Genomic DNA, 22,454 nt, shown 5'->3' on the forward strand with positions numbered 1-22,454 from the left:
GTGCACAAGTAGTGATGGTTATGGATGGATTTTGTGAAATTTGTGCACCTATGAACTTAGTCCAAAAGTGGAATTCACCTAGAACTTTATAAATATCTCATTTTGGAGCTGAGATATGCTTGGTTAGAGTGATTGAGAGTGTAGGAGGTTTGCAGAAAGGAAAAATTCTTCAGATATATTGGTGAGTAGAGATACCTTAATTTCTGAGTGTATATGGAAGCGAAGTGAACAGACCTGAAGCCTGTAGAAAAGTACTGAACCTAAGTATCAATGCATAGATCATAATTATGGAAGAGATAAATCGGAGGTAGAATTTGTTGGTTCATTGTTTTGATAACATTGGATGGATAGAGGATTGCATCTATATTATTTGATATTTTTTCTGCAGGGTTTATAGTGCATATGATATAACTCCATATTGTTTTTATGCAGTCGATTTACCAAGGGTTTGTTATCTTTTCAGTTTTTATTGATGGCGATGTATGTGGCCATGTGTGGCTTGATTGACAAGTGTGATGGCTAATATTTTTGTTGTTTGCTTTTTATGTTGATGGGAGATTGGTTTTGATATTGTTGTTGTAGATTAGTGTTGATAGCTGAATTATCGTATTCAAGTTTATTAGAGATGTTTTGAGAGTGAGCATGTAGGAGGATTGATGTGTGGTTTGGAGATTCTTGTTGATGGTTATTGATGTTGGTTTTAATGGGATTGTCTTTCTATTGGGGTTCGATAGTAGAGCTAAGTCTTGTTGAGCATAGTGTCTTGGTGATCCAGTTTGAAAATGAATGAAATTGAGGTTTGCATAGAGTTGTGGAGGCGTTGACCCTGGAAAGTGGGTGCTTGATAACTTGGAGGAGTGGTTCCGTACTAGTGGATGCTAGCAACAATGTTACGGAAGTGATCACTTTTACCTAGTGGGTGTTGGAATAATTTTTAGTCGCCAACTCACTATATTCTTGGAATCGATTCTCATGGTTGGTGGTGGCTAGCTATTTTTATATTAGGTTGAGTCTCCTAGCTTGTGGTAGCCAACAATCTATTAAAAGATAATATTTACTTGACATAACAAAATCTTTAAAGAAATGCAACAACAATAATGATTTTTTTTTTCCTGGGAGGGTTTCCACCAGATATCTTTGTGTCCTCATGTGTGATGATGTGACTATGCATTGTTATATTGTTTATGTTGCTTCTTATCATTGTTTTGGTTTCTTCTCATATGATTCACATCTTATGATTTGTTAATGCTCACTAGGATTCTAGTTAATTTATGCATGAATCAGTTGAAGATTAAAATTTATTAAAATCATACATAAGACATTGATGATTCACCTCCCCTTTTGGTAGTTCTCAAGGTTTCTAGAAATTATTATCAAAATGGGGCTCTTGGTTGCAACTTAATCTCTAGAGAGTAGATATGGGGAGTATAGGAGAATATTAATTTTGTTTTTTTCTGGATGAATCATCAAGTATTATCTGTTCTAATTACTACAAAATTCTAGATATGGGAAACACAAGTTAAATCTCAATTGGAAGCTTGTGGTGTTGACATTTGGCAATGTGTTTGTGAAGGATGTGGAGATAATTCAATGCTAGAAGGTTTTAAGAAAAATGATGCTTGAGCAAGGGGCATTGTTTGTGAGAATATCTATACTACAGATATTGACAAAATAGTATATTTGAAATCTACTAAGGAGATTTGGGATAGACTGCATATGTTATATTGTTGAGTGCAACCCAACTTGGTCTAGTTTTGGTCAAAGGCTCCACATTTTGAGGAGTGGAGCAAGAAGAGCCGACACAGTTCTATTCATCGTGCAATGTTTAGGGGATTTGGGGTGGGTCAAAGCCCCTTAATTTGTAACGGGTATTGGGTTTTAGCCATTGTTTTATTGAATCCATGGTATGTGCACCATGGTTTTTGTAGTTATGTAGTGTATATAAGGCTATGTAATACTTTGTCGAGGAGGAGAGATAATAAGTGAATTGTGAATATATTTGATGTCTTTAGTCTGTATTTTTGGGCCTTAAGGATGTGCAACTGAGTGTGTGGAGGCCTGGAAGCATCTACAGTTGAGTGCGCAGACCACCTGCAGCTGGGTACGCAGGTCAAGGAAGTGTATTTATTGAAGATCCATTTCAATAAAGAAGAAGATATTTAACAAATTCTGGTGTATCTTTGTTTATTATATGTACTATTATGCATGATTTTTAATGAATTATGTAAAGAATACATGTTTCTCTATTATTTCATATGTTTATGTGATAAGTGAAAATATGTGAAGTAAATCATTTGCGTGAAGTTATTTATGTATGTGAAGTTGTAGATAGGTATAAAGCATAAGTAAACACTCGTATGCCACAAAGTTCATATCCCTTCGGTTGTAGAAACCTGGTTTTGCAACCTCCCATAACCGCTTCAGGTGAGACTATGATCTGCTTGCAAGCCATTTCCAAAAGGGTCAGTGGTTGAAGGTTTTGTTGGTGCAAAGTACACTTTCAGCCTAGGTCCAAGCCCCTTGAGCCAAAAAATGGTTCTGTTGCCGGGATCGGGATCTGTTTGAGGGATGTGGATGTGGAATCTGTTGAAAAGGAAATACAAGATTGGGTAGATTAGAAAGAACGAGAATTCACAGTTCAGGAAAATAGAAATCGGTGATTGTCACTCAAAGCCTGGTTGTAGAAGTATATCTTTACAAAAAAACACAAGGTCTTCTTCACATTGTTCACTAATGAATTATATGAGTGAGTATCAAAGTTGACTGAGCATAAGACTTGTTTCAAACACAACGAGCCTACAGTCTGGAGCCATGAATTGATACAATGACTCAAGAACAAAAACAAAAATATCTCAAGAGTAGTTGATTTTTGGGTTGACAGTATTCTGGGAGGATTTATCATTGCATTCGCGATAGACACATATGTATCTTATAATGAAGCTGAGTGAACATTTTTTAAGGGTTCGTGAGGTAAGTACATAAATTATTTGAATCTGTGGATTAAAATGCTTTTGTGTAAAATGGGCATACTATGAATGCAGCCAAATTGATGTCTGGACGAAGAGGAAATAAGTCTGAACCAGTGCCAGGGTCTACGTGAAGTGGAAATTGATACAGAGTATAATCGAAACTGAAGAAATTTATTTAGACTAACTATAGTCCCTTATTAGGTGGATTTGAGAGTGAAGAAGAAAGAAGTAACCTCGCAACCCCACGGTATTCCCCCCGCCCCATCCTAAAGGTGTGTCGAAGTTAGGAGTTGAGAAGAATCAGGGAATTTTTGGGACCCCCATCCGTCCACTCCCCTTACCCCCCATCCCCCTCCCCATAATTCCGCTAAACCTCATCCCCCTCCCCATAATTCACCTAAAACCCCAAGGAGAATAATGGTTGATGACATTAAGCTGCTCACCTTTAAAGGAGTTGGATCAAAGGATTCTGACCAGTTTTGGTTTGTCACTGATGCAGTATGGAAAGAAAGACAGATCACTGATGAAGATGTAAAGAAGGTGTAGCTCATCACGACGTTGCGAGAAAGAGTGTTAACATGGTTTTATGAAGTATTTTACAACTAATACGATTGCTTTGTTGGATGATATTAAGAAGGCGTTGATATAAGAATTCAAGAAGCCGAAATCAGAATCACAATGAATTATAGAGTCGAAGGAAATCAAATAGATGACTATTGAGTCGTGTGGGAATTGGATCAACGATTGAAGGTGTTAATGGGACAAGTAAGCTTTAACATACCCCCAAAATAACATAAATAATGGTTCATAGCTATGATGTTGTTGCACATCAGGTTAACCTTGACGTAGCCGAAGATATCGACTCAAGCCGAAGCACTGGAGATTTCCATGAAGCAGGAAGCCTCACTGATCGGAAATACTCATGCAGGAGTACATTAAATTCAGAGTCAGTTAGAAAAATTGACCTTGGAATCGCAAGATCTCAAGAATTGTAAAGAAACTAGATCAGATAGATCAGAAGCATGGGGCACAAAATGTAAAGTAGAGGGCCATTATAAGGATCAATTCCCTATGTATAAATATTACTTGGAAAGTGGAGCACCTAATCTAGTAAATACAGGATCAAGTGTGTGGTTTGAGATTCGTTGAACGAGAGGTCAACACCACTTTGAAGAGTGCTATTTATTATAGAAGTACATGCAGACCTCGAAGAAACTATTTTGCAACATTTGTAAATCAATAGGCCATGATGAGAGGAACTGTTGAAGTTATGACTTGATGATGGGGAACAATGCTGGTGCTTATAGACTACAAGTTGAAGGGCATACACATGAGGAGTCGGGCCAACATGCTAGTCGAGGAGGCTATCAAGGATGAGGATGAGGAGATGGCCGAGGGTGCAGCCAAATTATCTGTTATAATTGTGGACATGTAGGACACTTTGCAAGAGATTGTCAGAACCCCACTATAGCCTACAACTATTGTAAATCATTTGATCACATGATAGAAGAATGTCTTGTCCTTATTGCAAAGATTCAGGGAAAAAGGAACCAACATCGTGCATAAAATATTCAAATGATGACTATGGAGCCCATGGAAGATGAAATGTGCATCAACATCGTAACAAGAAGTGGATCTGTGACAGGAGATGATAAAGGTAAGAAGAAAGTAGATGAGATCTGGGTGAGAAAAACCACAGAAAAATCCTCTGGGTTCAGTATCCAGAAAGAAAAATAAACATTCATGGGAGCAAAGTGGAGCTTCATGGATGTTGGGGCTTCGACATCTAGTGCGCAATCGAAGATAATGCCAAAGAAGGACTACGACAAGATGATCACCACGACACAAGAAGTAGATCTGGATATTTTGAAGTCGTTTTATAGATTTTCATGAAGTTGTTAAGGAATTAGAGGGTCGTCGAAGGACTCTAAAAGCTGATAGACTCCTGCGCTGATAAGGAGATACCACGAAGCGATCTGCGTGTAGTGAACAATTTACACCAAAACAAGAAGAGAACAAGGAATGAAATGAGATTAACTAAATAGATCGTGGAATATGATATGGATTAGGTAATTTTAGATTTAGGATTTGATGCCAACGTGTTGCCTAAGAAAATCTTGGGAGTTAATGGGAAAATCAAAGTTGTATTGGTCACTAATACAGTTAAGGATGGCTAATAAACAAAAGATCCTTCCTATGGAAAGATTACCTGGAATCATTATAGACATCAAAGGAGTCCGAACCATTGCAGACTTTGAAGTAATTGAAATTGTAGATGATAGCAAACCCTATCCAGAGCTACTTGGATTGGATTGGGCTTTCGATAATCTCGCAATAATAAATTTGAAGAATAGACAAATGGTGTTTGAAAAATATGCTATGAGGGTCATTTTTCCTTTAGACCCCTCAAAAGGAGTGCGCTATACAGAACCTGTCTAGGATGAATGTTGCAATGCAGAGGTTGACAACTTTTATCAGATAACAACTAAAGAGGAAGATTGGATTAATCCTACTGCAGATGGCAAATTAGGCTGGGAACATGATATTTCTTGCACTTCAGACTTTGAGGAAGAACTGGAAATTTGGCAAACCAGGTTGTATGAAGTCTCTACCACGAAATCACTTTGTTGCATAACTTCTGAGGTATGTAATCTACCTTATTATGATGGAATTGGAAATGTAAGCTTGTTTCTTGATAAATATGAAAAAGAGATATCAGAGGAACAGAGACTACAAGCTTTGGATATAGCCCTGATATCTACACCTGCTAGATGGTGAGGTACTCATAAAAGGAATACAACAGACTCAAAATAGCATTGAAGATTGATGTGGATTAGGTTTTGCATAATCGACATAGAAATGGGAGTAAAATATGCTGGTAACAATGACCTCCAGGAGCATATACATCGTTGTACTTCGGCTTGGAAAGGAATTCCAGAACAAGAGTGGGTACATGGGTTTATCCATACCCTGGAAATGATTCCTATGAATTGGTATCTTGAAACAGAATTGTGACATGGAACTACGAACTGGACAGATTTGGTGGAAGGATTCATACTTACATTCAATTTTGAGGATGATTGCTCAGGTATGGACTCAACTCTTTAGGTAATCATGGCTAAGGTTTTTGAGAATGAGGTCCCGTTGACCTGGCAGCATGATTGGGCCGCACAATTATAAAATGCATTGGAATTTTATAATATCACTGTCGAAGAAGATGAAGCTCCACGCAACATTGATATAACAGAGTCAGAAGGACATCACGACGTTTATGGACCAAAACCATAAATACCAGATATAACGCAGCCAGTAAAAACTCAAAAGGTGAATATTGGGACATAGGAAGATCTGAAGTTTGTGATGATTGGAGACTATTGAGATGCATATATGGTAAGTAAGATCACAAATCTATTACATGAATATCAGTAGTTGTTCCTGACGAATTTTTCAGAAATTAAGCGCATATTAGGGGAGCTAGGAGCTATGAGGATTCCCTCGAAACTTGATGCAAAGCCTGTGAAGAAAAGACCCTACAGGTTAAATCCCAAATACAAGGAAAAGGTGAAGGAGGAAGTAGACAAAATGTTAGTAGTAGGGATCATCAAGCCTATTGAAGAATTTGAATGGATAAGTCCCATGATAATTTAGGAAAATAAGACTAAGGGAGATAAGAATTTGTGTCAAATTGAGAAAATTGAATGATGCATGCATGCATGACCCCTTCCCCACACCATTTACAGAAAAAGTGTTGGACATTGTAGGAGGTCATGAGGCTTATTCTTTCACAGATGGCTTTGTGGGTTACCATCAGATCAAAATTGCGCCAAAACATAGACACAAGACAACTTTTGCAACAAAGTGGGGCTCATTTCAGTACACAGTGATGCCTTTTGGCTTGAAGAATTTTCCATATTTTCTAGGGTTTTAGTCGCAACATTTAAGGAGTACATGCACAAATTCTTGGAATTTTACTTTGATGATTGGACAATCTTTAGTCTATTAAAGAAGCAAAAAGCGAGCTTGAGGCTTATGTTGTATACATGTAGGCAGCATCAAATTTCACTAAACTTGAGGAAGTGTATATTTTATGTACTATTAGAATATATTGTGTGCAAACGGGGATTGTTGGTGGATCCCATGAAGATAGCAGTCATTGTGAACTTGCGAGCATCAAAAACAGTGAGACAATTGTCCATGACACTTGGACACATTGGATATTATAGAAAGTTTATAAAGGGGTATGCGCAGATAACTGTGGCTATGGAAAAGTTATTAAAGAAATATATGTCACTTTTAAATGGGACGAATAATGTCAGAAGAGTATGGATATATTGAAGGAGATGATGGTAACTACGCGGATCCTAGTTTTTTCCAGATTGGGATAAGGAACTTCATGTATATGTCGATACATCTTGCATAGCATTGGGTATAGTGATGATAAATCTAGGAACAGGCGAAGTTGATCACCCCATAGCTTTTGCAAGCATGAAATTGTCCAAGGCAAAAAAGAATTATACTACGACAAAATGAGAAGGGTTAGCTATGGTGTATGCTTTACAGAAGTTCAAGCACTATTTTTTGGGAGCATATTTCAAGATGTTCACAGATCATTCTGTGCTAAAATATTTGGTGAATAAGCCTACCTTGGGAGGAAAAAATTGTCGTTGGCTGTTGTTATTCCAAGAATATGATTCTGTGGTTTTATTCAAGTTGGGTGTTGGGCCACTAATTTGTCACTATTATTATCTCTTTTTAAAGTCTATTTCATCTATTTATACCATTCTTTATCACATCATTTATTATAAGTTATCATATAATTTCATTTTATAATTTTTTATGCTCTTATGGATAAAATCTATTTTTTCTCTTTTATTTTAAATATATTGAAGATTATTATGCATTATTTTTCCAATAATGGTTTATTAATGAATTTGTTATAACATATTTTTTTTTGCTGAAGCAAGAACCGAACCAAGAGCTGAACCTTCTATTTCATTAATTTAAAAGATAAGTTACAAAGTATACAGAAACCTGTCAATTTAGATAAACCCAGGAGACCAGGTAATCCTGCCAAAGACAAGGACCCTCCAAGTAACTCACAAAAGCCAATAACACAAGGAAAAAACCCCAAAGGATAGAAAACAAACCGAACAGAACACCCCCTTAGCCGACCAACAGCAGCGGTCAACCCCGACTCTCCAAGGAACACACAGGAAGGAAAGTACTTGACGCGCCAACGGGAAACAGTGAAAAGGCCCAACGGGCCCCACTAAACGGCGTCGTCAATCCCATCCATCCATTCAAGCTGCCGGATCCTATGGCCAGTAGCCATATCGCAGCGCCAAACCCTACCGAACTTTAGCGCACGATTAAGGGCGGTTTCCGTAACTACCACCAAGCCACGTGTCGTGAGCCCTAGGGGATCGCTTACGAAAAAACAAAACCACTTACCACTTGCTGACGTGCGATCACCGAGAACCCGCCTATTGCCAGGATTTCTAGCCCGATTGTGGAAAGAGGGTGAAAGCCAACTGTTGTACACCAATAACTGTCTATTCTGCCTATTCGAGCAGTGAAGACAGAACCCGGTCCCGAATTAATTGGGAGTTGAAACCGCATAGTGCCAACCAGAAACCAGGGAAAACCAAACAGAGCGCAAAAAAAGTGAGACCACTAATGACTCACCAACCTTCTTGGCTCATCCTGCTGGGCTGAGGTTGAACATTCCAGTGACAACAAATCGTGCTATTCAACCTAGCCCGAAACCGGAAAACCTCCCTATCCTCAGCAGCATAATCCTCGCATATGGCCTTTAGACGACATGGAGGAATTTCTTGCCACTTTTTGGCGATCCCCCTTTCTGCACTGCACACACCATGATTGGCTAGTAAGTCCGCCAGCTTATTGGCATTACGGCGCACATGGTTGAAACTTATAGTTTGAAGGTCCTGTAAATGAAGTCGAATTCTTTGATAAACTTGAGTAAGTTTCCAATGATTCGAGACTCTTTCTGGCCGAGAACCACCACTGATTCTTTTCACAACATTGATTGTTATCTCAGAGTCTACTTCTACGATGATATTTGAGCAATGGTTCTGAGTCAGCGACTCTAGACACTGCTCCAGAGCCATCACTTCGACCATGTTATTGGTAGCTCTTCCTAAATGACAGTGGAAGATGAAGATAATATTTCCTTATTCATCCCTTAAAGCTCCTCCATAACCTGCAGTTCCCGAATTGCCTTTGGAGGCCCCATCAATGTTATATTTCAGAAAGCCTTTCGGTGGAGGTTGCCAGTAGTCCTTCTCTGTAACCATGGTTTTATCCCTTCTGTTTATACCTTGAGGAGTTATCCCTTGCAAACCCAGTTCCCTGAGGATTCTCTGCTCTTCATCTGAGGGGGAAATCTTGGGGATATTGCGAATAGTAGAGTTGACTATCTCTCTGAGCTGTTTCAAGATAATATCAAGTAGATGTTGTGGTGAAGACTTTCCATTCTTGAAAATTCTTTTGTTTCTTTCTTTCCAAACATTCCAGATAATGAAGCCGGGTATGAAGGCCCAGGCTAAATTTAGGAATTCATTCTCCGAGAAGTTTCTTCTCCAGTGATTTAGGGTATTTATGATACTTCCTCTGTCCCTATCAGACTGATGGAAAATTGAAGAGAACGAATCCCACAGCCAGGTTGTGTACGAGCAGCTATTGAGAATATGTTCCATTGTCTCCTCCTGCTCCATATAGAGTTGGCACCTAGAAGGCCCCATAATTCCTCTTCTCCTAATGTTATCCCAAGTCAATATTTTCTTGTGATGAACCAACCACATAAAAAGCTTGATCTTCATCCAGCCTTGCTGCCTCCAGAGATGCAACCAGGTATTGTCTGGGACATAAGAACCCAGCCCAAGGAGAAGACCTTTTGCTTCCTTGAGATTAAAGTCTCCTCTCTTGTTATTACCCCATCTTAATTTATCCTGCCCCTCTGTTATTAAGATCATCCTTTTCTTGAGCAAGTCCCCAAGAGCCTCTGCTTTGGTTTTTAGGGGGTTGTCCTCTCTACAATCAATGTTTCTCCAACTTCTCAATTTTCCGGAGGTATGAGAAAGATCCCAAAAATACTTTACTCTGATTAACCCTTGGGCATCTATTTCCTGCTTGAGGCTTACAAAATTCTCTGTTAACAACATTGGTTCTTGCTGCCATTAGTCCTCCCAAAAGAGAGCAAGATCTCCCGCTCTAATTTCCCAGAAACTATTCTTTTGAACTAGGCTTCTGTTTTCCCAAGCTCTGTTCCATATGTAGGAGCCTTTTATATTTCCAGACATTCTTATTTGATTATTAGTGTGCCAAGGGCTGGCATATTTCTCTTTCCATGTTCTTGCCCACTGGGCTTTTGGCTTCTGCACCCATCTCCTCCAAAGCTTTGCTCCTAGAGCTTTACAAAGAATTTCTTGATCATCCAAGCCAAGACCCCCATGAATTTATATTTTTTCCCAGGAAAATAGGGCCCATTTCTTTCTTTGTGTCCTCCTTACCCCACAAATCTCTTTGTATGTCTCTGATTTGCTCTAAGACACCTTTGGGAGCTGGGAGAGCTGATAACATGAAAATCGGGATGGATCGCAGAACTGCCTTTGTCAGAACTAACCTGCCGACCAGGTTCAAGGCACGGAAGGTCCAATTTTTAACTCTGTCCATCAACTTGTTAAGAACTGGTTCCCAAATACTCTTATGCATGGGTCTGGCTGTGAGGGGGATTCCTAAATATTTGGAGGGGAGGGAATCTCTTTGGAAACTAAGAATTCTTGAGATATTTCTTTGAATAGCAATGTTAGTGTTTAAGAAGAAGATTTTTGACTTAGAGAGATTGACTTCCATACCTGTAGCCAGGGCAAAGTCTTTAAGAATTTTCCTATAGGCCAAAGCCTCTTTGACTGTTGGAATTCCTTGCAATAAGGTGTCATCAACAAATTGTTGATGAGTCAGTGCAGAACCATTCTCTAAAACTTGAAGGCCCCTGATTTCGCCCATAGCCTTGGCCTTCTTAATCGGTCGCCCAAGTCCTTCCATCATGAGAACAAAGAGGAAGGGAGAGAGAGGGTCTCCCTGCCTGAGGCCTCTAGAGGGATTGAAGATATCTGAGGGAGAACCATTTACCAGAATGGAAAAGCTAGAAGAGGACACTAGTTCCATGACCCATCTGACCCAGTTGTGGTCGCACCCAAAGGCCGAGAGTACCTTCTTGATATAATTCCAATTCACCTTGTCATAAGCTTTGGCAATATCCAATTGCATGATCATCACCGCTTATTTTTTGCTGGTTAGCTGTGTGAACCACCTCATGAGCCTGAATAATGTTGTCTAGAATCTGTCTTCCCTCCACATAACCTAATTGTTTCTCAGACACTAGTGAGGGAAGGAGAGGTTTGAGTCTATTAGCCACTACTTTGGATATTATTTTGTAGACCACATTACATAAGGCAATAGGTTTGTATTTGTCTGTAGTTTGAGCTGAGTCCTGTTTGGGGATAAGGGAGATGAAGGAGGTGTTGAGAGCTTTCAAGATAGTTTTTCTGCTCCTGGAATCCTCTACCACATTCACCATGTTCTCTTTGACAATATTCCATCAAGCTTTAAAAAAATCCACTTTGAAACCATCCGGGCCTGGTGCTTTGCCACTCTGCATGTCTTTGAGAACCTTGCTGACCTCCTTTTCAGTAACTAGTCTATTGAGGTTAAAATTGTCCTCTCTGGACACCAGTTTAGGGATTTGCCTAGTAATTCCCCTGATGGACTGATCCCTGTCTATAATGTTTTCCCGAGTGATGTTTCGAAAATGTTGGACTAGCACAGCTGCAATATCTTTATGAGTGTTCTAAATTTCCCCTTCCTCGTCTTTGATAATGGAGATTCTATTGTGTGCTCTATTATCCATAGTGGTTCTGTGAAAAAATCTAGAGTTCCGCTTGCCTTGCTTGAGCCATTGAATTCTGGATTTTTGTCTCCAAAAAATTTCCTCTTTTTTGCATAAATTGTCCCAATCTAGATGGAATTTGTCAGCCTACTCACTTTTGGCTTTATCAAATCCATCTTCTATCAGAGCCTGGTTGAGTTCTAGAAGTTTAATTTCCACTCATTTTTTTTCCTCAAAAATATTACCGAAATCCTTCTGATTGCATTCCTTGAGTCTGAACTTAATGTGCTTAAGTCTTTTATGAAGGAGGTACATCTTAGATCCTTGGATTTGCAAGTCATCAGACCACCATTTTTCAATGTTACTAATGAAATCCGAGTGGGAGAGCCAAATATTTTCGAATCTGAAGGGTCTATTCCTGGGAGAGTCTATACCCTTGAGTTCCAATTGAATCGACCAATGATATGAACCTCCAAAAGGAAGCACTCTATCTATTATATCTCTATTTATAAACATCAACTCCTCTTATATCATGAACCTGTCTAACTTAGACGCTACCAGTGCCTCACCTCTTCTTTTGTTGTTTCAGGTAAAAGGGCCATTGCTTGAATCTGACTCAACCAAATTCATATTGTCTGTAAAAGCTTGGAACGCTAATGAGTCTTTGTTAAGCACTCAGGTACCTCCTTTTTTTTCCGAGAGAGATTTGATCATGTTAAAATCTCCCCCCATGATCCAAGGAATTCAAGCCTGTCTGTTCCTGAGGTCAATAAGGGCTACTAAAAATTTGAGTTTGTCTTCTATTCTTTGAGGGCCATAAACATTTGTGACTAGGAATGTTTCCGAAATCCCAATAGGTTGAATGGCCACTGATAGGTAATTTCATGATGCCTCTGCATCCAAAATGCTAACCCTTTGGGGATTCCAAAGAGTGAGAATACCCCCCGCTGTGTTTTCAGCTTTAACCTCTAGAAACTCATATTTGATGAGCCATTTGCTGTGTATGAGTCTTATTTTCTGAATGGAACATTTCGTTTCCTGGATGAAGATCATGTCCAACATATCTTGTTTCATTCTATGACTAAGCAATCTTTGTTTTCTTTTACTTCCTAGACCTCTGATATTCCAAGATGTAAATTTCATATTTAAAGACTTGTAAATGAGTAGCTGGTTAGGTCATTCATCTTACCCAAATCTATCATTAGCTTTCCACACTCCATCAAAAGCTCCTTCTACTTTTTACGGCCTCTCTTCTTACTAGCATTTCTGGTAGCTAGTCTAGGGGTTGGTTTCATTGTTTTCACTCCTTTGTTTTCCAGCTTGTCAGTGGCTATTCCTATTTCTAACCCTCTATCTTAAGTCTTCCATAAAAAAAAAAAATTATATTCTGTTGCAATCCTCTTGAGGTAGTGAATCTATCCCTCCTGTGGTTCCCTGCTTCAAGAACCCTTCCAGATCTAGGTGTTCCTTTTCTAGAATTTCCTACAATTCATAGTCCTCCAAATCTGTTTCACTTTGGATCATTTCCATATCCATTTCTGGTTCAGTCTCACTCATCATAGTCTCTTTCCTATTACAAATCTCTTGTGTTATATTATAGTTTTCCTCCTTCTCCTTTTCCTTTGGGCCTTCCTCCATTGTTTGATCTACACTTGTCATTTCTTCATTTTCTTCCAGTGCTTGAAACCTGTTCAGGTTGCTCTTTTTCCCCTCATTGCACTATTGCTTTGATCCCTTTTTACCACTTTTTCCCTTTCCAACCACTTTCTGAAAGCTTTCAGTATCCTTCACTATGTTAGGTTTTCCTTTGTTGTATGCTTTACTAAGAGGATAGTCTCTTATCAGGTGACCATGCTCATGGCATCTACAACATCTGAACGGGATATGCTCATAATCCACCATTTGGACCCATTCCTCATAAAAAAACTCCAGGATGATTTCATCAAGAAGAGCTCCTTATAGATCCATTTCTACGCAGATCCTAGCATAGGAAGTATATTTAGCCCTTCTAGTGGCTTCTGAAGCTTTAACAAAATGACCTAGTTTATTGCCAATAGCGGCAAGCAAAACATTTTGCCAATAATCAAGAGGTAGGGAATAGAGCCTTACCCAAACAGGTACCAAGTTGAATGTCTCCATTTCTGGAATTAATTTCATCATCCACGGCCGCATATAGAGGCTCGCTGCTGCAAAAAAGTAGGGTCCTCCTTCGAATATTCTGTCTTTATCTTCAATGTTAGTGAATACTATGGTAAAAAAACCCTTTGACCCTAGATGGAGATTAATACTACCTTTGGGTTTCTAGTGGTATTTGATCCATTTCTGTAAAGCCTTTTCAGAGGGCCATATTCCCATGAATTTGCAAATTATGGCGTAAGTCCCCATGTGTTCCCTGTGTGCCTGTAGAGCAGGATCATTTAACACTACTCTAGGAGTAATCTCCATTTTGGGCCTGCACGATCCCTTTTGATACTTTTCCCTTGTTCCCTGGCTTTTGTCTTCTTCCTCCTTGTCCTTTGTGCTGCTGTTTTCCTTGGATCTGGCCCCATTTGACTCCTTTTCATTATTTTTCCCCCTCTTCACCAGAACCTTTGACATTACCCAGTGGTGACTTGCTTCTGCTGGCAATCGCTTCCTTGTAGGAGGGAGTGGAGCTCCCTCCTCTGCTACGCTCCATAGGGAGCAGACTTAGAGCCCCGTTGTAACCCTAGCTGCGCGTACTCAGAGTTTCAGAGTTCTCCTTTGGAAAAGTTGTTCGGGATGCAATATTATTGTCATAAGAACACGAAATTTTAATTTGTTTTTGTTATAACATCACTCATGGTTTTAGCCTCCAATATCTTTTCCAGATTGCAAATTTGATTTCCAACTCATAATCAAATGTTCCAACTCAGAAATTCGTTGGGATTAGAAGTGACAGTTTTGTGTTGGACGTTTCGACAAATGAATTTGAATCTGGAAAATCCAAGACATGAGTTTTGTGCAGAACAGACCAAATCAGTTTTGTAATGAGAAGTTTTCCAAAATTAGGATTGGATTGAGAGAAACGCAAGGTTCTTTGAAGGTGATTTTTTCAGATTTACTATTGTGGTTGTATTCCAAATTCTCCCAATTGCAATACTAGATAAAACTTGTTCTGACTGAATCATGATCGGAATATCTTTCAGGTCTGATCTTGTTTATTGAGATTATGTAATCATTCCAAAATTGTAATGGAAATCATTTTTAATCAACCTTTTTGTAACTTCCCTTTGCTCTTTGTGTATTTAAATGAAAACAGAGATCAAAGAAAGGGAGGGATAATTAGGAGATAGGAGATGGACAATTATTAGATAGGATGTAGGAGATGAGATAAAAGATGAGAGATGGGAGATGAAAAATTGTTGAAATGGAAGCAAATCTAAGAACTTCAATTTTATGTAATTATTTTTGTCATACGTTTTAATCAAGGAAGCTATCCATTGAGTTCTACATCTGTTATCTATAATTTGATCTGAGTTATTTCTCAAGGCAGAACTGAGTCTTGGGTAGTTGGGCCCACTACCTTAGACGAGGTGTTTCCTTGAGAATCTAAGGTAGTTTAATCATGTGCTTGTTTTTTTGAATTTCAATCACTGTTCTTTAAAGCAAATTTCCTTTTATTCAAGTAATTTGTTGGCTGCAGCATTATTCAGATTTTTTGTTTCCTGCAAATTCTAGATTTCATTTAATTTACTGCGCTAGATTAGCATTTGAATTATGTTGGGTGCAATAGATTAAATTTCCAATTCAGAAATGTGTGGCTTAATTTAGCAATGATTCAAGTTATGTGATTAGCATAATTGTTTTTCTTGTCATTTACTTTCTTCTTTTTAATTTTAGTTTTACTATTCAAGTCTTACATTTTATTGCTTGTTGAATGAACTTGATAGTATAGAACACAATCATATAGAACCAGTGTTAGATATTGGTATTTTTTATGCATATATTTTTCTGATTGTTTTGAAATAAAAAGACCCTCCTCGGGTTGATAATTAATGTATAGGTAATTAGTTATTTTTATTAAGCAATTAATTTTCCACAACATTTTGGCACCGTTGCCGAGGAGACAATCAAATTTCACTACCACACTAATATTTGGTTGTAGATGCATACCTGACTTTGTGAGATATGGATATTCAAGATGGAAGGTAAGAACCTAGGTGCGCATCCTGGGGAACCAGCGACGGGTCTACCCTCAGTAGTCAGGCTTAGGTCATATAGCATGCACTGATAAAAGTAGGAATTTTAGAGGTAGAATTTTGAAAATAAAAAAATCTCATGATTTCACTCAAGTGGTAATGTAAGAACCACTCATTCCACTAACCAATTGACAGGAACATTTGAAGGAGGACCCTCAAAGCAACACATAAAGAACATCTTCTATTATGGTAATAATTGGCTTACATTTCTACTTTTGAATTCCCTATCAAAGATCTAGGAGGAGTAACACAAATGCACATCGTTCCCCTATCTACTCTACCAAATTTTCATGGTTTGGAAAATGAAAACCCAAATACATTCTTATTTGAGTTTGAAGCACTTTGTAGAGGATATGATTATTGTACTAATGCTCAAAGGTTGAAAATTTTTCCTCTTACTTTAAAAGGAGCAACTTTCTGATCATTTATGAGCCTTGGTGGGAACTGCCTGCAAACATAGGAGGACATGAAGAATGTATTTTTGAAAAGGTATCAAGACTATTGCAAGGTAAATGAAGATATTTTCGATATGATACAAGGGGAAGATGAAATCTTGGAGGACTATGTAGAGCGATTTCAATACAACCTTCAAAAATCAGGGCATAAGTATTTGGAAAAAGAGATCTTAAAAACACTCCTTCTTAAAGGAATCAAATATGAATTTTTAGAACTCTTAAATCTAATGGGAAAAGGTGATGTTTTTTACTTATCATATGATGATGTTTTTGAATTACACATAAGGTATTCAAGAGGAATCTCCAAGGCTAGTAAGAAATCTAGAGAAGTTTCTTCTTTCTTTTCCAAATCTACTATAAGAACAGGAGATATAGGAGTTGAAATCAATGATTTATTTGAAGATTTTAAAATTGATTTTGTTAGCTCTCTAAATTCACAATTCGATGTTTTGCAGGTACAGAAAAATCAAGAAATTTAAGAAGTGTTTTTCTCTCGTTGCCAAAAGGAGCATCCCACATATAGTTCTTCTTTCTTATCTAGGATGGAAGCATCATATCAAATAGATGGAGAAGCTACTACAATTTCACAACCATGGAAATTGTGGCATACATGTATGGTTCAAAACACTTCCTCTCCATTTTCTTACTTGCATAATCCATTATGGAATACTACTGTGTTAGGGCAGCCATGTCAATCTCAATATAACCCCATCAATCTTGTCTACAAGTTTGACATGGTTCATCTTATGATTACATGGATACTCTTCCACATCTTGTAGCAAAAACACATCACCCATATTCTTTTCCATCTTTTCAACAACATCTTGCTTGTCTATCAAAACCATCCACACACCCCAATCAACTACTATCATCAAAATGTTCCATTCCCTACACAATTTCCTGCTCAACTCATTCCACACCCTCACCATAATAAACCAGTACAACATGCTTACAGTGTTAAACTGCAAAATTTATCTACCCTTCCAACCCACTCTATCTCACATGCACCATTGCAGAAAAATTATATTGAGATTGGGAATGTTTCAAATCCAAAAATTGTAGTAGTTATGGAAGAAAATGAGGTTTCTTCTAGTCTGCATCAACAAGTTGTTTTAAAAACTCAAGAACTTCATGATATGACAGCTACGGGAAATGAAGAAAGTAAAGGATATATTGAATATTGGTTTCACTCCATCATTTTTTTGCAGCATCACTCCATACTTCAACAATTTTTCACACCATCTTTTCAAGGGAAGTTGGCTTCTCATACCCTACTATTTATAAACATGCACTTTTCAAATTTGGGTATGTACATACTTGAGGCCTTATTTCAAAAATGGCTCCACTAGAAGTACTATTATATGTAAGAATATTCATTTCTCAAAGGAGAGTAGGTTAGTGTAGAAAATAAAATAAATAAGGACAAATAAATACATTTTTTTGTTTGTTTGTAAATATCGTTGTTTTTGTTGCAACACACATGGAAATAAACATCAGTGGTAAATGTTTTAATTTATTTGTGTATGTAGATGTATTATATTGAAAATAACAGTTCTAAAAACACCCATCTTCATTTTTATCACCAATTTGGAAAATTTTCTTGAATATCAAATTTTTGGCTTGCAGGCTTGATGAAAGTTATGAAAACACAGTAGAGACAATTATGTTTTGAGGGAACAAAATTGAATATTTTAAAAAAATGTTTCTATCCTAAGTATCCCTTGATGTATACTTTCCAATCCAATTTGAATCACTCTATTTGGATTTGAAATGAAAAAGTTATAACCAAAACATTGACAGGGTGTTTAGTAGGTAGCTCAGGAAAAGAGTTGGGATAGTTCATTTTTGGAGACCTAAATGACTATATGTTTAAACTCTGTTTATATGGTATTCCCATATGAATATAGTTTACAAGGAAATTTTAATAACTCAATTTCGATATTGTATGAGAGAGTTATAACCAAAATACTGACTATCTATCGTAAATCTTTACGTTTAAAACTTTATTTTTCCGGTTGTTCATTAGAGTATTTGAACCATCAATTATTATTTTATTAAAAAAACAATTCTATTGGAGATATATACATGAATCTAATTTCATTTCTAATTTTAATCAGCTTAATCCGTCATCAAACAAAAAAGGTATGCTTAAAATATCAACTGTTGGTTTAAGCTAGGAAATTGAAAATCACTCTGTTATGTAGGTCGTTCTCAGTACATTTGACAGATCATCTCCTGAAAATTTTAAAGCCTATTTATATTGTAGATATCCCTATGAATTCAATTTCATTTGGAATTAGAATCACTCAAACCAGACGAAAAACAAAGAAGTTATGATTAAAACATTATAGGTTAGCATGATTGGCCACTACTCTCCCGCATGTAATAAATTAATTTTACTTTGTTATTTTTTCTGTGGATTTGTTTTAAGGAGTAAATACTTGTTATTTTTATCATATTTTTTTTATTATGAGAGCCTGATCACCTACCTTCTTCCACAATTTCATGTTTTATTTCAGGTAGACACTCGCTTTTTTTGCAGATTCTAGGAGAATAAAAGAGGTCAATTTATGAACGAGTGATTCTTGAAAGAAATATTAATGAAACAAGAGATTTTCATCCAATTCATTACCTAACTGATTCATAACAGAAGAAATGGAAAATTGATTTCCATTTGAAGATTCATGTCACTGCTACCAAAGTATTTCTCCAAGAGATCATTTTTTCTCCATTGACAGATTGATGTTCCCTTAGGAAACGACATCATAGATGTTGTAACTAAATTTTTTTACTGCTTTTTAAATAAAGTTTATTTTTCCTAATTTCTCTTATGATTTTTTGTTTCAGGCGTTGCTTCCTTCAAATTTGTAGTTGTCGTTCCCTTGGCGAATGCGCAGTTGTTGTTCAGTCAATTGAACAACTGTTGTTCGGTAGAACGAACAACTCTGATTTATTTTTGGTGTGTCAATAATTTTTGTTAAAACAATTGAACAACTGTTGTTCAGTCAATTGAACAACTGTTGTTCAATCAATTGAACAACTGTTGTTCAGTCAATTGAACAACTGTTGTTTGGTAGAACGAACAACTCTGATTCCTTTATGGTATGTTTATAATTGTTGTTCAATCAATTGAACAACTATTGTTCAATCAATTGAAGAACTATTGTTCGGTAGAACGAACAACTCTGATTTATTTTTGGTTTTTTTATAATTGTTGTTCAATCAATTGAATATGTGTTGTTCAGTCAATTGAACAGTTGTTTTTCAATTGATTGAACAACTGTCGTTCAATCAATTGAACAATTACTATTCGATAGAACAAATAGCTTTGATTTCTTTTCGGTGTGTCAATAATTGTTGTTCAGTCAATTGAACAGCTGCTATTTGGTAGAACGAATATCCCTGATTTATTTTTGGCGTATTTATAATTTTTGTTCAATCAATTGAATAGTTGTTGTTCAGTCAATTGAACAATTGTTGTTCAGTAGAATGAACAACTCTGATTAATTTTTGGTGTGTTTATAGTTGTTGTTCAATCAATTAAACAACATTTGTTCAGTCACCCTGATTTCTTTTTGGTATATTTTTTGTTCAATAGATTGAATAGTTGTTGTTCAGTCAATTGAACAACTGTTGTTTGATAAAACAAACAGCTGTGATTTCTTTTTCTTGTGATAAATACTTGTTGTTCCAATAACCGCACAATTGTGATTAAATTTTAATCAAGTAGCTATTTTTCTTTCCCATGCTTTCCTATCAAAACCATCATTTTGGATTGGGAATTTGTACCCAAGATAAAGGGAAAACGGTAATATTAATACCATTATGATTTGTAAAACCTTTGATGCTTATCTTTATTCTGAAACTGACCCGGTTTATCTATATAATGATTGGTTGAATATCTTCTCTTTGGACATATCATAAAGTGATTCACTGTCTTAATACCATGTTGGTTTATATTGACACTTTCAATTGATAATTCCCTTTGGTATGATGATATAAGGATAAAAGCATAACTTTCATTGGAATTTTTTACTTTTCACTCCGTCCCTAACTCTTAAGGAGAAAATGAGCCTCCCTCATTTCACAATAAAAATATGGAAATACAATACAAATCTTCTTTAAGAGGATAGGGGGTCTCATTGCGAGCCATCCTACCATGATCATAAGGATGTAACAAGTGACATTCCATTATGGTCACCACACTAGGGTAATGGCCTTCTAGATAGTCAAAACTGTCAGAAGGATAGAAGGTCTCATCACAAGCCGACCTGATCACTTTGTTATATCTTGGTGAATGGCACTATGATTATCTGGTTACCATGACTGTGTATTGATCTATTTATAGCAATAAACAACCACCTAATTACTAAATTGAGGATTCTGGATCATTTTTGGGTTAAAAAGCAACCTTTTCGAGGCTATGAACACCTGTTGGCAGCAGTGGCTCTGCTTATGGTATTGAAGTTCTATGTTACATTGTCAATTATTCTTTATCCCATTATTTCCTATTGATTCATTACTAAAGGTGAATTTACCATTTGAACAACGTTTATAACTATATTAACCCATATTCATGGTAAATTATACTTTTATATGAATTATATCAATATTGTCCGATCAATCGATACCAGCAGTCGTTATCATCTATCGCCTATCATGATTTCATCATATTTTTCCACCTAAGGAAATGTCTCTTCTCATAATGATAAATTCTCTATTTTACTCATTTTTTGGGCATTTCCCATCTTTGCGATTTGTACTACTCTAACCATTTTTTTTATCGTATTTACGCCACTATGACTATTGTCCCGCCACATTTATGAATCCCCAACATCCTTTCCCTTTTTCCTATGCTTTATGGTTGTGGACGCCCTTTTCTAATTAGAGGGGGGAAGGAGAACAACAAGTATGGGGGGCAACTCTATTCACAACAAGCCCACATTATTGCAACTAACAGAAGAGGCTCGAGTAACTCACGAATGCGAACAATTGTTCATACAGGTTGTGCTTGCATGGATTCCACCATTTGCATCACTCTCAACATCAGCTCAAACTACATTAGCTTCAACAAATGCCAGTCCATACATGTCATTCCACATTTTTTTGGAGGTAAAACTTGAGGTAAACTAGCATAAGTTTCTGATTTATTAAAAATTTAGGAGAATTTCATGAAAATCCATTGAGCATTATTTATCATTATTCATTCCACATATTTACCACTTCCCATTTTTTAGAGACATAAAATGTTTCAGTTTGGGGGAGTGTTACTTTCATTGATTTATTTGTTATGACTATGCCATCATCCATAGATCTCCTTATTCATTCTGAAAAACTCCCTTATTCCATGTTGTTTTACACCAAGCATAGATTTCAACAACGATTGTAGCAATCACCTCAATTTGTTTTCTAATATTGCATGAGGACATGCTAATTCTCTAGTTTAGGGGTAAGGAATTGCTACACATGATGGAAGTTTTCTACTTTCTTTCTCATTTAAGGCATACAATTTCATTTTTATACAGTGCAGAAATTGATTTGTGTATATCTTTAAAACTATGAACTGAATTCTTGTGATTTCTGGACAACAAAGAGGTACCATTAAGATACACAAACCCACTGTCACTTACAACAATTTTTCTCATATCTCATGATCCGTGCATCAAAACGATCTGAATTTTGGATTAGAGAAGCATTAATATAGTAGAAATCTACTTGCAAAATTCAACAAAATCTGGTTTGTAGTTTTTGAGAAAATGAAGTTTATCGTTACTTATATAATATTTTTCTGCAACTTCATATACATATATTAGAAAGTCAATGTGAAAATTGTTACACCTTCATCAACATTGCTAAAATTGAATATTCATTATTTGAGGAAGAAGTCGTTTGTTCCATC

At 36.8% G+C, this 22,454-nt stretch overlaps 1 protein-coding gene across 1 annotated transcript; it reads right to left on the reverse strand.

The window, feature by feature from the left end:
* Positions 1–9,163: 9,163 nt before the first annotated feature.
* Positions 9,164–9,733, reverse strand: LOC149218506 (uncharacterized). The gene is made up of 2 exons (XM_089386576.1): positions 9,500–9,733; positions 9,164–9,418 (listed from the first exon to the last, which is right to left on the reverse strand). Exons 1-2 carry the CDS (start codon positions 9,731–9,733, stop codon positions 9,164–9,166), a joined length of 489 nt encoding a protein of 162 aa, XP_089242702.1.
* Positions 9,734–22,454: the final 12,721 nt, after the last annotated feature.

This window comes from Pinus tabuliformis, chromosome Q (assembly GCF_031772625.1).
Source record: "Pinus tabuliformis cultivar Carrire ecotype Pingquan chromosome Q, CPIR1, whole genome shotgun sequence".
Taxonomy (NCBI): domain Eukaryota; kingdom Viridiplantae; phylum Streptophyta; class Pinopsida; order Pinales; family Pinaceae; genus Pinus; species Pinus tabuliformis.